Source organism: Callithrix jacchus, chromosome 10, assembly GCF_049354715.1.
Source record: "Callithrix jacchus isolate 240 chromosome 10, calJac240_pri, whole genome shotgun sequence".
NCBI classification, from domain to species: Eukaryota; Metazoa; Chordata; class Mammalia; order Primates; family Cebidae; genus Callithrix; species Callithrix jacchus.
Genome location: NC_133511.1, coordinates 37574678 through 37587934, shown reverse-complemented (window position 1 = coordinate 37587934; position 13257 = coordinate 37574678). Strand labels below are relative to the sequence as shown.

The window sequence follows — 13257 nt, the reverse complement described above, 5'->3', positions numbered from 1 at the left end:
AAGAAAGTTTGAATTTTTCTTCTTAATTTGTTTATTGACTCACTGGTCATTCAGGAGTATGTTGTTGGTTCTCATGTATTTGTATAGTTTCCAAAATTCCTTTTGTTATTGATTTCTAGTTTTATTCCATTGTGATATGAGAAGATAGTTGGTATGTTTTCAGTTTTTTAAGTGTGTTGAGACTTGTTTTGTGACTCAACATATGGTCTATCCTGAAGAATGTGCCATGTGCTGATGAGAACTTGTATTTTGCAGCTGTTGGATAAAATGTTCTGTAGATGTCTAATAGGTCTATTTGGTCTAAAGTGCAGTTTAAATTCAGTGTTCATTTATTAATTTTTCTGTCTAGATGATCTGTCTAATGTGAAGAGTAGGGTGCTGAATTTCCCAACTATTATTATATTAAAGTCTATCTCTTCTGTTAGCTCTAATAATATTTGCTTTATATATCTATGTCTGCTGCTGTTGGATGTATGCGTATTTAGAATATCCTCTTGATGAATTGACCCCATTAGCATTCTTTCTCTTTTTACTGTTTTGTTTACAGGACAAGTGAGTTTGCTATGGGCAACATATAGTTAGTTGGATCATGTTTTTTTTTTTTTAATTCACTCACCCAGTTTATAAATTTTAAGTGAAAAATTCAGTCTATATATATTCAAGGTTATTATTGATTTGTGAAGACATATTCTTGTCATTTTGTTAATTTTTTTGGTTATTTTTTATATCTTTTGTTCCTTTTTCTCTTTTCATTTATCTTTGGGGTTTGGTAATTTTCTGTAGTGGTAATATTTGAATCCTTTCTCTGTGTTTTCAAATTTTGCTTTCAGGTGTAGATCTCCCTTAAGCGTTTCTTACAGGGCAGGCCTAGTGATGATGAATTCGCTTGTCTAGGAAAGACTTTATCTTTCATTTATGGAGGATAATTTTGCTGCATGTAGTATTTTTGGCTGCCATTTTTTTTTTTTTTGAAATGAAGTTTTGCTATTGTTACCCAGGCTGGAGTACAATGGCGCGATCTCAGCTCACTGCAACCTCTGCCTCCTGGGTTCAAGCAATTCTCCTGCCTCAGCCTCCCGAGTAGCTGGGACTACAGGCACGCACCACCATGCCCAGCTAATTTTTGTATTTTTTAGTAGACACGGGGTTTCACCTTGTTGACCAGGATGGTCTTGATCTCTTGACCTGGTGATCCACCCACCTCGGCCTCCCAAAGTGCTGGGATTATAGGCGTGAGCCACCGCTCCTGGCCCTGCTGCCAGTTTTTTTCTTTGTTTTCTCTCTCAGCATTTTGAATCATCCCATCCTCTCCTGGCCTGTAAGGTTTCTGTTGAGAAATCCATTATGAGTCAATTGAGGGTTTCCTTATATGTGACTAGACACTTTTATCTTGCTGTTTTTAGAATTCTTTTTCTTTAATTCTTGATGGTCTGATGATAATGTACCTTCAGGACCTTTTGGATTGTACTTATTTGGGAATCTTTAAGGTTCCTGTATATAGTCATCTAAATTTCTTGTTAGAATTGAAAAGTTTTCAGCTATTATTTTGTTAAATAGATTTATTTATGCCTTTGGGCTTCTCTTCACCTTCTGGAATCCTCATAATTAAAAACTGTGTTTGCTTTATGGTATCCTATCTTTAATATAGGCTTTGTTCATTCTTTTTCACTTTTTTTGTCTGACTGGGTTACTTCAAAAGACCTGTCTTCAAGTTCTGAAACTCTTTCTTTGGCTTTATGTAGTATATTATTGAAATTCTCAATTGAATGTTTTATTTCATTCACTGAATTATTCAGTTCCAGGATTTCTGTTTGGTCCTTTTTAATGATATCTTTTTGGTGAATTTCTCATTCATATCCTGAATTGTTTTTCTGATTTCTTTGTATTCTTTATCTGTGCTTTCTTGTCTCTCACTGAGATTCTTTAATATCATTAATTTTTTGAGTGAATTTTTTTAGAAATAAAGACAGGGTTTCACCATGTTGCCCTGGCTGGTCTCAAGCTATTGGGTTCAAGCAGTCCACTCAACTCAGCCTCCCGAAGTGTTGGGATTACAGATGTGAGCCATCATGCCTGACCATATCATTATTTTGAGTTTTTTTCTTATAGTTCATAAATTTCTTTCTGATTAAATCTGTTGCTGGAGAATTATTGTGTTTCTTTGGAGGTGTCATCTTTTCTTGCTCTTTCATGTTTCTTGTGTCCTTATATTAATATCTGTGCATCTAGTTTAACAGTCACTTCTTTGAATTTATTGAATTGACTTTTTTAGGAGAAGACTCTTTCCTGAAGATGTGTTTATGGTGTTGATTGGGTAGAGAACTTTGGTTCTGATTCTGAGTGCATGCAGTAGTGTAGTCTCCATCTGATTTATTCAGGTGTACACAGCATCACTGGTGTCTGTGGATTCCTTGGTGGTTTAGATTGCAATTGTTAGTGGAGGCTGGGGTGAGGTTATACTAGGGAAGGCAGGCCATTTCTTGGGCCCCAGGAGTGGCAGCAGCTAGCCAAAGCACACCTGTCCTTGGGCCCCTGAGCAGTATAGGCAGGAAGTGGTGTTAGCAGATCCAAGCAGGCTGATTCTTGGGCTTCTAGGCAGCTTGCTTAGGTGCCAGCAGTGTTAGTGGTGGGCTGGGCGGGTTGATGTGTGTCTGGGTTCCCCAGGCAGTGTGTGTTAAATGGATGATGGCTGTAGCAGTGGTGACAACCTTTGGGTTCCCAAGCAGTACACACTTATATTAGTGGTGGCGGTAACATGCTGGACAGACCAAGGAGCAAGTATGGGTGAGTGCCAGCTGCTATGGTGGTGGCCAGTTGAGTGGGCCTGTGCTCAGGTCCCCAAGAGGAGTACACAGATGCCAGCAGTGGTAGATGGGACAGGGCAAACCCCAGAGCCTTGGGTGTGGTCGAGCACTGGATGGCGGGCAGTACCAGGCCTGAAGGGCTGTCCTCAGGTCCCCCAGCGGTGCATACAGGTGCAGCCTGTGAGTGAACTGGGTGATCTGCAAGTCCCCCTGGCAGAGTGCTCAGATGGCAGCAGCAGTGGCAATGGGTGGAGAGAGCTCATCCTGAGGGCATGTGCAAGTGAGCTGCGGTCCTGCTGCAGGGGGTGGGGTGAGGTTGCTGTTAGTGGCTGCAGCCACTGGCAGGTGGCTCTTGGGTTCTGGGAGCACACATTCAGCCCCCAGCAGCAGTGGCCATGGCAGTAGTGGCAGCAACAGTAGGGAGAGCCAATCTTCAGGGCACATGCAAGTTTGTAGTGGCCCTGCTGCCAAGGGAATGAGTGGTACAAGGTCGTTGCCAGTGGCATATGCTTCAGCCCCTCAGCTGTGAGTGGGAGACTCCAGCTTCAGGGAACATGCACACGTGCATGGTAGACCTGCTGCTGGTGGCGGCAAGGTTGCTATCAGTGATAATGGCCCCAGGTAAGTGGGTTTCAGGCTCTGGGGAACACACACTTTGACTCCCTTTGTCTCAAGGGCAGCCTCCTCAGTGTATTGCATTACACACTCCCCCAGGTGGAAGACACTGTGCAGAGTCCAGATGGACATACGGGTATGTCAGTGGGGCTCTAGGGATGTGGAGATGCAGGGACTGTTGGGCCCCAAGGAAGGATGCAGTCTGGGAGGGGCTGGACTCTCAAAATGGTGCCATCCTGTGCTGCTTAGTACTTCAGGGTGGGGAGGGGTGGTGGGAGCCAGCATGGGCTCCTCTCTGGAGCAATGCCATTGTGTGGTCTCCAGGCAGCACTCTATTACTAGTCTTAGGGCCCATGAGGGTTGAGGAGCACTCCCATGGTGAGGATTGCAGGAGTCCACAGTATAAATGTGGACTGCTAGGGATCTTTAACTTACCATTTCCCTGCACTGGGAAGCCTCTCCAGGCTCCCAGCCAATCCCAGCTCCTTTTGTGCCTTGTGTGTTTCCTGTCACCTCTCTGTAGAATTCCAGTGTTGTCTCTTAGATGCCCTTTTTGAAGTGTGAATATCTACTTGCTATTCTGGATTTCGATTCTACTTTGTTCAGGAAGTGAGTACCAAATGCCTCAAGTCAACCATATTGACACCCCTCCCGTATAGAGTTGTTTATATGTATTTATTTTCTTTTTCCGCTTTATTTCTTGACCAGAGTTTTTTTGTCCTATATTATTGGGTCTTATTATATCTACATTTTATTTTTAGCTATTTCAAATTCTTTTTTTTTTTTTTTTCTTTTTTGATCTGTCACTCAGGCTGGAGTGCAGTGGTGCAGTCATGGCTCACTGCAGCTTCAATCATCTGAGCTCAAGCAGTCCTCCCACCTCAACATCTTGATTCACTGGGCTCCAGGCTTTCACCACCACATCCAGCTTATTTTAGGGGGATGTTTTAGTAGAGATGAGGTCTCACTTTGTTGCACAGGCTGGACTCAAGCTCCTGGCCTCAAGCCATCCTTCTGCTATGGCCTCCCAAAGTGCTGGGATTATAGGTGTGATTATAGGTGCAGTGTGAACCACGGCACCCAGCGTTCACATTCTTTTTTAAAAATAAGTGGGGGCTGGGCACAGTGGCTCATGCCTGTAATCCCAGTGCTTTGGGAGGCTGAGGCAAGAAGATTACTTGAGCCCAGGAGTTTGACACCAGCATGGGCAACATAGTGAGACGCTATCTCTAAATAAATAAATAAATGAACAAAGTAGGTAGGATATAAACAAGCTAATGGAAGAAATAAATATCTTACTTTCATCACCTTTTCATACCCACTACAATCGATAAATGAATCAGTTGTCTGTAGTTCCCAATGGCATAAGAAAATCCCCTACATCGGATCTAGTTTTCTGCTTTCAGTGTCAGCAGGCGATGTGTGAAGTGATCTTACTAGAGGAGAGCAGGAAAGCGAAATCTGGATATGAGCCTCCAGCAACTGAATTGTTCAAAAGGGAGTACTTGTGGGAGTAAGAACAAAGTGATCCAAACTCCATAAGAGGAGAGAGCTTAGAAAATGACTGTTTGGTCTCTAGATAGAAGCAAAGAAGAGAGGCCTTATGGGATGGAAAAGTGTCCTCATTTATTTCCAAATAAGATTTGAGGTGACATAACACTAAAACAATTATTAAAAATGTAAACTAGAATTAAGAAATAAAGTGGAAGGATGGAAGACTTAGCCACTGTGTTTTAAATTTTGATTTGTTCTTTTCATCGAATGTCAGTTCCTAATGCTAAAATAGAGGCAAATAAATGCAGATTACAGGTTACTCTCTCCAGTTGACTCAAGATTGATTCTTAAAATAGGTATAAGATTATTTTTAAGTATATAAAATGAAACCTTTAAAAACAGAAAAATTAAAACTTTGAGTTATGTTACATTAAGATGAATTTTGTCACCTTAGGTTTTGCTAGTGGAAGACTCAGAAAAATATGAAGTATTTGGCCAACCAGATAGAGAAGAGTTCTTGTTTTGTCTTTTCAAACACCTTTGCCTTGGTGGAGCCCTTTGTCAATATGAGGATGTGATTAACCCATATCTGGAAACAACAAAGCTTATCTATAAGGATCTGGTGAGGTAATGTTTGCTAGATTACAATATGTAAATCTCTAGTTAATAGAATAAATTATTTGTTTAACCATGGTGGAATTACACAACATCACTCAGTGGTTATATTAACAGCCAAAGTATATAAAAAGCACTACCCTCACCTCCTTCTCATAACTTTTCCCCTCTCTTCCAGGATAGAAAGATTTGTGGATTTCTCTCTTATTTAGTTCTCAATCCTCTCATTCTTCATCTATTTCTTCTGCTTTTTTCCTCATTCAGACCTGTTACCAACTGCCATCTTCCAAGACTTCTTTTTTTTCTTACCAAGCCTCCTTTTAAATCTGAAGGCAACAGAAGAGATCCCCCCAGATGTTTGAGTTTGCTTAACTAATAGTAAAAACAATAATTACCTTTGTTCCAAGGAAGTGGAAGAATTTTCGTGAAGGTATAATATTTACCTTTTCGAATTAATCCCAAGCTATACAGTTTGAGTATCCAAGGAGCATTTTTCTTTTTGAAGATTAAATGGGAATGAAAACCTTACAAGTTTCTTATTTGTGCCTTTTTTTTTTTTTTGAAAATTAAAGCAGTTAAATTTGTACCTTTCTTTTAACTGAAGTGAATATTCTTTGGTTGGGTTATTCAGTTATGAAGATATTGGATCATCTTAATAGGCAAAACAACAGAAAACAAAGGGTCTTAAAGTTTAGTTATATAATTTAATAGGAGAAAACCAGAAGTAGCTTCTTATTGGACTAATAATTATTGCTTTACTTATGCTCAACACCTTAATTCTCATAGCCATTCCATATGTCGTATAGCTATATAGCAAAGTGCATAATTTAGTTATTCAATTAATTTATGACATGGTGTTAAAAACAGAAAAATGTTTCTATAATCTGTGATTTTAATGAACAAGTTATCAACAAATCAAGATTATTGGAAGAAGATATGTTAGAAACAGAATTTCAGAAAAAGCATATACATACCTATTAGTGTATCAGACATACTGTCCTAATTATTTGAAGTTCATGTAAATCTGCTAGACTGCTTCTAGCACTCCCTGAAGAAACTTCTCTGTATACCCTACGCATACACACACACATGCACAAATGCACACACACATATACTACTGCTACTACCACCACAGTGTACCCCATCAGCCACATGAACCTGTGGAATTCCTCACTGCTACTGTGTGCTGCTGAGGAGTAGCAGATTGTATTGGAGATATTTGAAGTAGAAATAAGTTTAGAACCTAAACATTGAAGAAACTGCTATTTTTCTCAACATTCCCTTCTCCAGATTCTCACCTGTGATTCTCTTCTACATTTTTGGATGCTAAGAAAAAGCATGATTGCTTTACAGTGTGTAACCTACCCTTGCAGATAAACATTAGTGCTAATCCATTCGAGCACAGTCCATCTCTTATGTTTTTACATGTTGGGGGCACACTACTACAAAGTGTGATTTTAGGAGTCTCTAACTCAAACAAAAGGGTAAAAATGTTATGAAAATATTTTCTTCCTCATCCATTATAACAGGTACTATAAAATACACCCCTTTTATTGTTTTTATTTTTTATATTTTATTTATTTATTTATTTATTATTTTTATTTTTTTGAAACAGAGTCTCACTCTGTTGCTCAGGCCACGCTGGAGTACAGTGATGTGATCTCAGCTCATTGCAACTTCCACCTCCTGGGCAGGAGAATCAAGGGATTCTCCTGCCTCAGTTTCCCAAGTAGGTGGGCTTACAGGCACATACCACCATGCCAGGCTAATTTCTTTATTTTTCATAGAGACGGGGTTTCACCATGTGTTGGCCAGGCTGGTCACTAATACCCGACCTCAGGTGATCTGCCCACCTCAGCTTCCCAAAATGCTGGGATTACAGGCATGAGCGACCACACCTGGCCAAAATACACCTTTTCAATGTTTTTAAAAACATTTTCCTTAAAAAGATTGGGATTTCTTTAAACCAAGTAAGCAATACTTTAGAACCACCCATTTTGTTAGAAGAGTAAATGATCAGGCTGGGTGTGGTGGCTCATGCCTGTAATCCCAGCACTTTGGGAGGCCAAGGCAGGAGGATCATCTGAGGTCAGTAGTTCGAGACCAGCCTGACCAACATGGTAAAACCTCGTCTCTACTAAAGATACAAAAACTAGCCAGATGTGGTGGTGAATGCCTATAATCCCAGCTACTCCAGCTACTCGGGAGGCTGAGAGAGGAGAATCGCTTGAACCTGTAAGGCAGAGGTTGCAGTGAGCCAAGATCATGGCCATTGCACTCTAGCCTGGGCGACAGGGCAAAACTCCATATCGAGAAAAAAAAATTATAGTAGTAATAAGTTAAAAATTATATAAAAAATGTTTTACCAACTGTAAGACATTATAAATATAAAGTGTGGGCCGGGCACGGTGGCTCACGCCTATAATCCTAGCACTTTGGGAGGCCGAGACAGGAGGATTACCCTGAGGTCAGGGGTTCAAGACCAGCTTGGCCAGAATTGTGAAAGCCTGTCCCTAAAAAAAATAAAAATAAAGTGTTTATATATTCATTTACATATGTAACAAATTATAAATATATATGTATAGCTTATTTTCTCAATCCTTAGTTGACTTTCTCACTACATATTGCCACAGGAAATCTTCTGTAGGGACAGTAACTGAAAGAAACCTACTGAGAAAAAATTATTATTCTTATTATTTTTTGAGATGGAGGTCTTGTTCTGTCACCCAGGCTGCAGTGCAGTGTTGTGATCTCAGCTCCCTGCAACCTCCACCTCCATGTTTCAAGCAATTCTCTGCCTCAGCCTCCCGAGTAATTGGGATTACAGGTGCCCATCACCATGCCCAGCTAATTTTTTTGTATTTTCAGTAGAGATGGGGTTTCGACATCTTGGCCAGGCTAGTCTTGAACTCCTGATCTTGTGATCCAGCACCTTGGCCTCCCAAAGTTCTGGGATTACAGGCATGAGTCACTGGACTTGGCTGAAAAAAATTATTTTTAATATGATATAACTTAGCAATATATAATACAATAAATAGTTGTTATATATATTGTCCAATTTGATTTTCATATACTAAAAGGAACATATTATTTCCCATTTGCATATGAGAAAATTGAGGCTCAGAAAGGTTAATGTTACCCAAAGTTAAAGAACAAATCAGTGGCAGAACTAGCATTTGTATTTACATTAAGTCTTCAGTCTAGCATGCTTTTATCTACCCCATACGGCTATCTACACTTCAGTCTGACTTTTACAAATCCCTGTTTGTCCGATAATTGTCTCTGTAGCCTGGGAGGGTAATTTCATCATCTGAGTCTCAGACTGACCTTAAACCTTCTAACTGTGAGATTCAATTTTCTGCTGTTTTAATTCAGTTGACCTTGCCCATTCTTGGATAAAGCCTCAGATGCCATTTTTTCAAACCACTTTGTTGGATGGTGTATATTTCCATTTTCTATATGAATAAGAACATTTAAATACTAAAAGGGATCATTACTTAAATGTATATGCCAATGCCTATTACATGTTAAAAGCATCTTTTTTTTTTTTTTAGTGTTCGAAAGAATCCTCAAACCAAGAAAATACAAATTACCTCTTTTGTCTTTAAAGTTTCAGCCTATGTAAGTGTGAGAGAACTTTTGCAACCAAAGAATTTAATTACTTTTTATTAATAGAGTTGTTACAACTGGAGTTAACAATTAGGACAACATTATGCCTAGGAGAAAAGACAATGTTATCTAGAGTTTTGTTAAAAGTTGATAGAGTATGCTTTTGTTTAGAGAACAGTTTGAACTGTTTCCCTGGCTTTCATTCTGTCATCTCTATCTAATAACATTGCCTGCTTATTTGAGAGCTAAATCTGTGACTCAAATGAAGTAGAACACAGTTCTCTTAGTCTGTCAAACCATCATTTATAGGGCAGATAACTAAGAATGCCATAAATGTCTTTATACAAAAATCTGGTACTTGAATTTTAGTATTACACAAGAGATGTTATTACATATATAAGCAATTTCTTTTTTTTTTTTCTTTTTTTTTTTTTGACAGCATTTCGCTCTTGTTACCCAGGCTGGAGTGCAATGGCACGATCTCGGCTCACTGCAACCTCAGCCTCCTGAGTAGCTGGGATTACAGGCACGTGCCACCATGCCCAGCTAATTTTTTGTATTTTTAGTAGAGATGGGATTTCACCTTGTTGACCAGGATGGTCTCGATCTCTTGACCTCATGATCCACCCGCCTCAGCCTCCCAAAGTGCTGGGATTACAGGCGTGAGCCACCGCGCCCGGCCATATAAGCAATTTCTAAGTATCTTCATTTAATCACCTCACAAGTATTTATTAAATATAGACTGTGTATCAGCTATTGTGCTAGGCTAAATCACAGGGATAAATAAAAGAAACATATTTTATACCTGGTGTAATGGCTCACACCCATAATCCCAGCACTTTGGGAGGGCAGATCGCTTGAGGTCAGTATTTTCTAAATCAGCCTGGCCACATGTTGAAACCCCATCTCTACAAAAAATATAAAAAATTAGCCAGATGTGATGGCAGACACCTGTAATCCCAGCTTTTCAGGAGGCTGAGACACAAGAATTGCTTGAACCCAAGAAGCGAAGGTTGTAGTAAACTGAGATGGTACCAACATTGCACTCCAGCCTAGGCAACAGAGTGAGACTCCAACTTCAAAAAATTTTTTTTAAAAATAAAAGGGGCCAGGCATGGTAGCTCATGCCTGTAATCCCAGACTTTGTGAGGCCAAGGCAGGCAGATCACCAGGTCAGGAAATTGAGACCATCCTGGCTAATGCAGTAAAACCTCATCTCTACTAAAAATACAAAAAATTAGCTGGGCTTGGTGGCATGTGTCTGTAGTCCCAGCTACTCTGGAGGCTGAGGCAGAAGAATCACTTGAACCCAGGAGGCAGAGGTTGCAGTGAACTGAGATCACACCACTGCACTCCAGCCTGAGGGACACAGCGAGACTCTGTCTCAAGGAAAAAAAAAGCACACACAAAAGAAAGAAAACAAACAGAAAATTTTTGCAGTATTAGCACTTTAAAAGCACTTTTTAAAAATGGAGGGATTTGTCTTTGGACTATAAATTCCTTAAAGACAAAAATTATGCACATAAGTATAATACATATGTATTCCTATCATAGTAGACTGTGCTGTCCATAAATATTTTAAATCATTAGTTAACTTCCAGTTTATTGTCAAAGATTTTATATGTTTCCTATTTTGACAGAAAATACATAATAGGCAAATAAGTTGATTATCACCTAAACACAGTTGTATCCTAAATAATTTAGGTTTGTCTTTTTCAGGATTCTGCTGGTATGTGCTATCCTTCAACAAAGAATCATGAACAGACATTTTCTTACTTTACCGTGGATCCTATCAAGCGTCACCTTCATGTTTTATATCACTGTTATGGTGTAGGAGACATGTCTTAATGCTCTTTCAGATGATGTACATCTATTTTTATTTATCATTTTTGTATTTTAATACTAACTTATAAACATTTACTTTGCAAATTAATTCAATAAAAATATAAAGAGCTTACTTAGAGTGGAGGAAGGCAAACACCAAGATGCCTTTTTGAAAAATTTGTGTGGAATACTAACCAGGGATCAAATGTCATCCCTAATGAAATCTACACCAAAAAAATTGTGGAATTTTTGCCAAAAGTTACAAGGAATTAGAAGTCTAATTCATATTTGTTGCATTTTGATCCAAGTGACTCCTCAATTTTTCATGTATTTTAATTTATAAGCTAATTAATTCTGGATTGAAAATGTAGCAGAAGGCTGGGCGTGGTGGCTCACGCCTGTAATCCCAGCACTTTGGAAGGCCGAGGCAAGCGGATCACAAGGTCAGGAGTTCGAGACCAGCCTACCTAATGTAGTGAAACCCTGTCTCTACTAAAAATACAAAAATTAGCTGGGCATGGTGGCACAAACTTGTAGTCCCAGCTACTCAGGAGCCTGAGGCAGGAGAATTGCTTGAATCTGGCGTTGGAGTGAGCCAAGATCGCACCACTGCACTCTATACTGGGTGACAGAGCAAGACTCGGTCAAAAAAAAAAAAAAAAAGAAAAGAAAAATGTAGCAGAAAACTAAACATTTCTACCACTGATCATTAATATGAATTGTTAGTTTATTTAACTTGTTTGATTTAATTGCATTTCTCCATTGCAGAAGCCTTTACATCTCTAAAGCTAGGAAAAGCATAACAGTGTTTTTGTTTCATTTGTTTCACTTAAAAGCCTCAATAAAAAGAAAGTTCTGAAAGTAGTTGTAAACTCTTTTATTACATAATAAATTAAAGCTGCAGCAGCCCTACAGCTAATACAAGAGCTACATGTAAACAGAAAAGGTTGCCTGATTGTATTAGTAAGTTGTTCAAAGAGTGAGAAGCAGGTTGTTTTAGTACCGTTCCTCATATCATTCATAGAATGAATATATGACCTAGATTTTTTTTATGACAAAAATCATTGATATATATCCCATAGCTGATGGGAAGCCTGTAAGAAATGTTGAGGTTTTGAGGAGGAGCACGTTTGAAAGATGTGTTTCTGTGTTATGGGATAAAGAGGATAATCTTGTATTTGAACTTGAATTTGAATCTGGAATGCAGCTGGCAATTTGGGTATAGAGCTCAGGAGAAAGAGTATGTTTTACTTTTTACTTCTAATACTTAGCACAATGCCTTGGCATTTTTTTTTTTTTGAGACAGAGTTTTGCTATTGTTACCCAGACTGGAGTGCAATGGAACAATCTCGGCTCACCGCAAGCTCCACCTTCTGGGTTCAAGCAATTCTCCTGCCTCAGCCTCCTGAGTAGCTGGGACTACAGACAGGCACCACCATACCCAGCTAATTTTTGTATTTTTTAGTAGAGACGGGGTTTCACCTTGTTGACCAGGATGGTCTCAATCTCTTGACCTCGTGATCCACCCGACTCGGCCTCCCAAAGTGCTGGGATAATAGGAGTGAGCTACTGTGCCCAGCCAATGCCTTGGCATAATAAATGTTTATTGAATGAATAACTACTTTTCAGATATGTTCATAATACCCATAGATTTTTAAAAATTACATAAAAACATAAAATCAAGAACTGAAATATATTTGCTGCCAGCTTTGCTGCTTATCTCACAGTTATCTATGACCTGGAGACCCTTTCAATCAAACAAGCAGTCAGTAATTCTTTTTGAACACCAATTCTCTGCAAGGCACTGGGCAGTTTACTTTGGGGAAACATGCACTCCCTATAAACCTATTTAGGAAAATAACATTTAAGAGTGTGACTACCAACAGTGATTATTACATGAATTCAGAGATAGAAGAGATCACTATGAACTAAAATAGGCTTGGTCTGGCTTCTATGGAAAGACTGGTAGGATTTCAAAAACTCAAGAGAACAGCATTTCAAGGGAGTGCCTTATGTGGCAGGGTACTCTAGGCCTGGCCATGGGATGAAAGTCCAGAGGCAAAAGATGGGAAAGTGATACTGAGGAATTGCCACTGTGTTTTCTCAGCTCTAAAGGTGGAGGTAGATAGCACCTTTGAGGAAAGACTGTTGCATTGTTTTGGGAAAATCATTTGATGACTCATATGTGATTATGCAAATTACCTGTATTGTGAAGCATAATAGAGTAGAGATAAAGAGTTTGGGCTGGGCTGTCAGGTTGCCTAGATTTTTAAATTTGCCATTACTTGCTGTGCAG

At 39.2% G+C, this 13257-nt stretch overlaps 1 protein-coding gene across 4 annotated transcripts in view; it reads left to right on the top strand.

Moving 5' to 3' along the window:
• Window positions 1-11825, top strand: part of CFAP300 (cilia and flagella associated protein 300) — a 38594-nt gene extending 26769 nt beyond the window's left edge. The window contains exons 5-7 of one of the 4 annotated variants that reach the window (XM_002754642.6): window positions 5368-5540; window positions 9083-9149; window positions 10857-11825. In XM_002754642.6, the coding sequence (XP_002754688.1) occupies window positions 5368-5540; window positions 9083-9149; window positions 10857-10985 (369 nt within the window). In that variant the 3' untranslated portion in view covers window positions 10986-11825. The remainder of the gene's footprint in view (window positions 1-5367; window positions 5541-9082; window positions 9150-10856) is intronic. The other 3 variants (XM_078339893.1, XM_078339892.1, XM_009007187.5) reach the window with 3 other exon arrangements.
• The last annotated feature ends 1432 nt before the right edge of the window (window positions 11826-13257 follow it).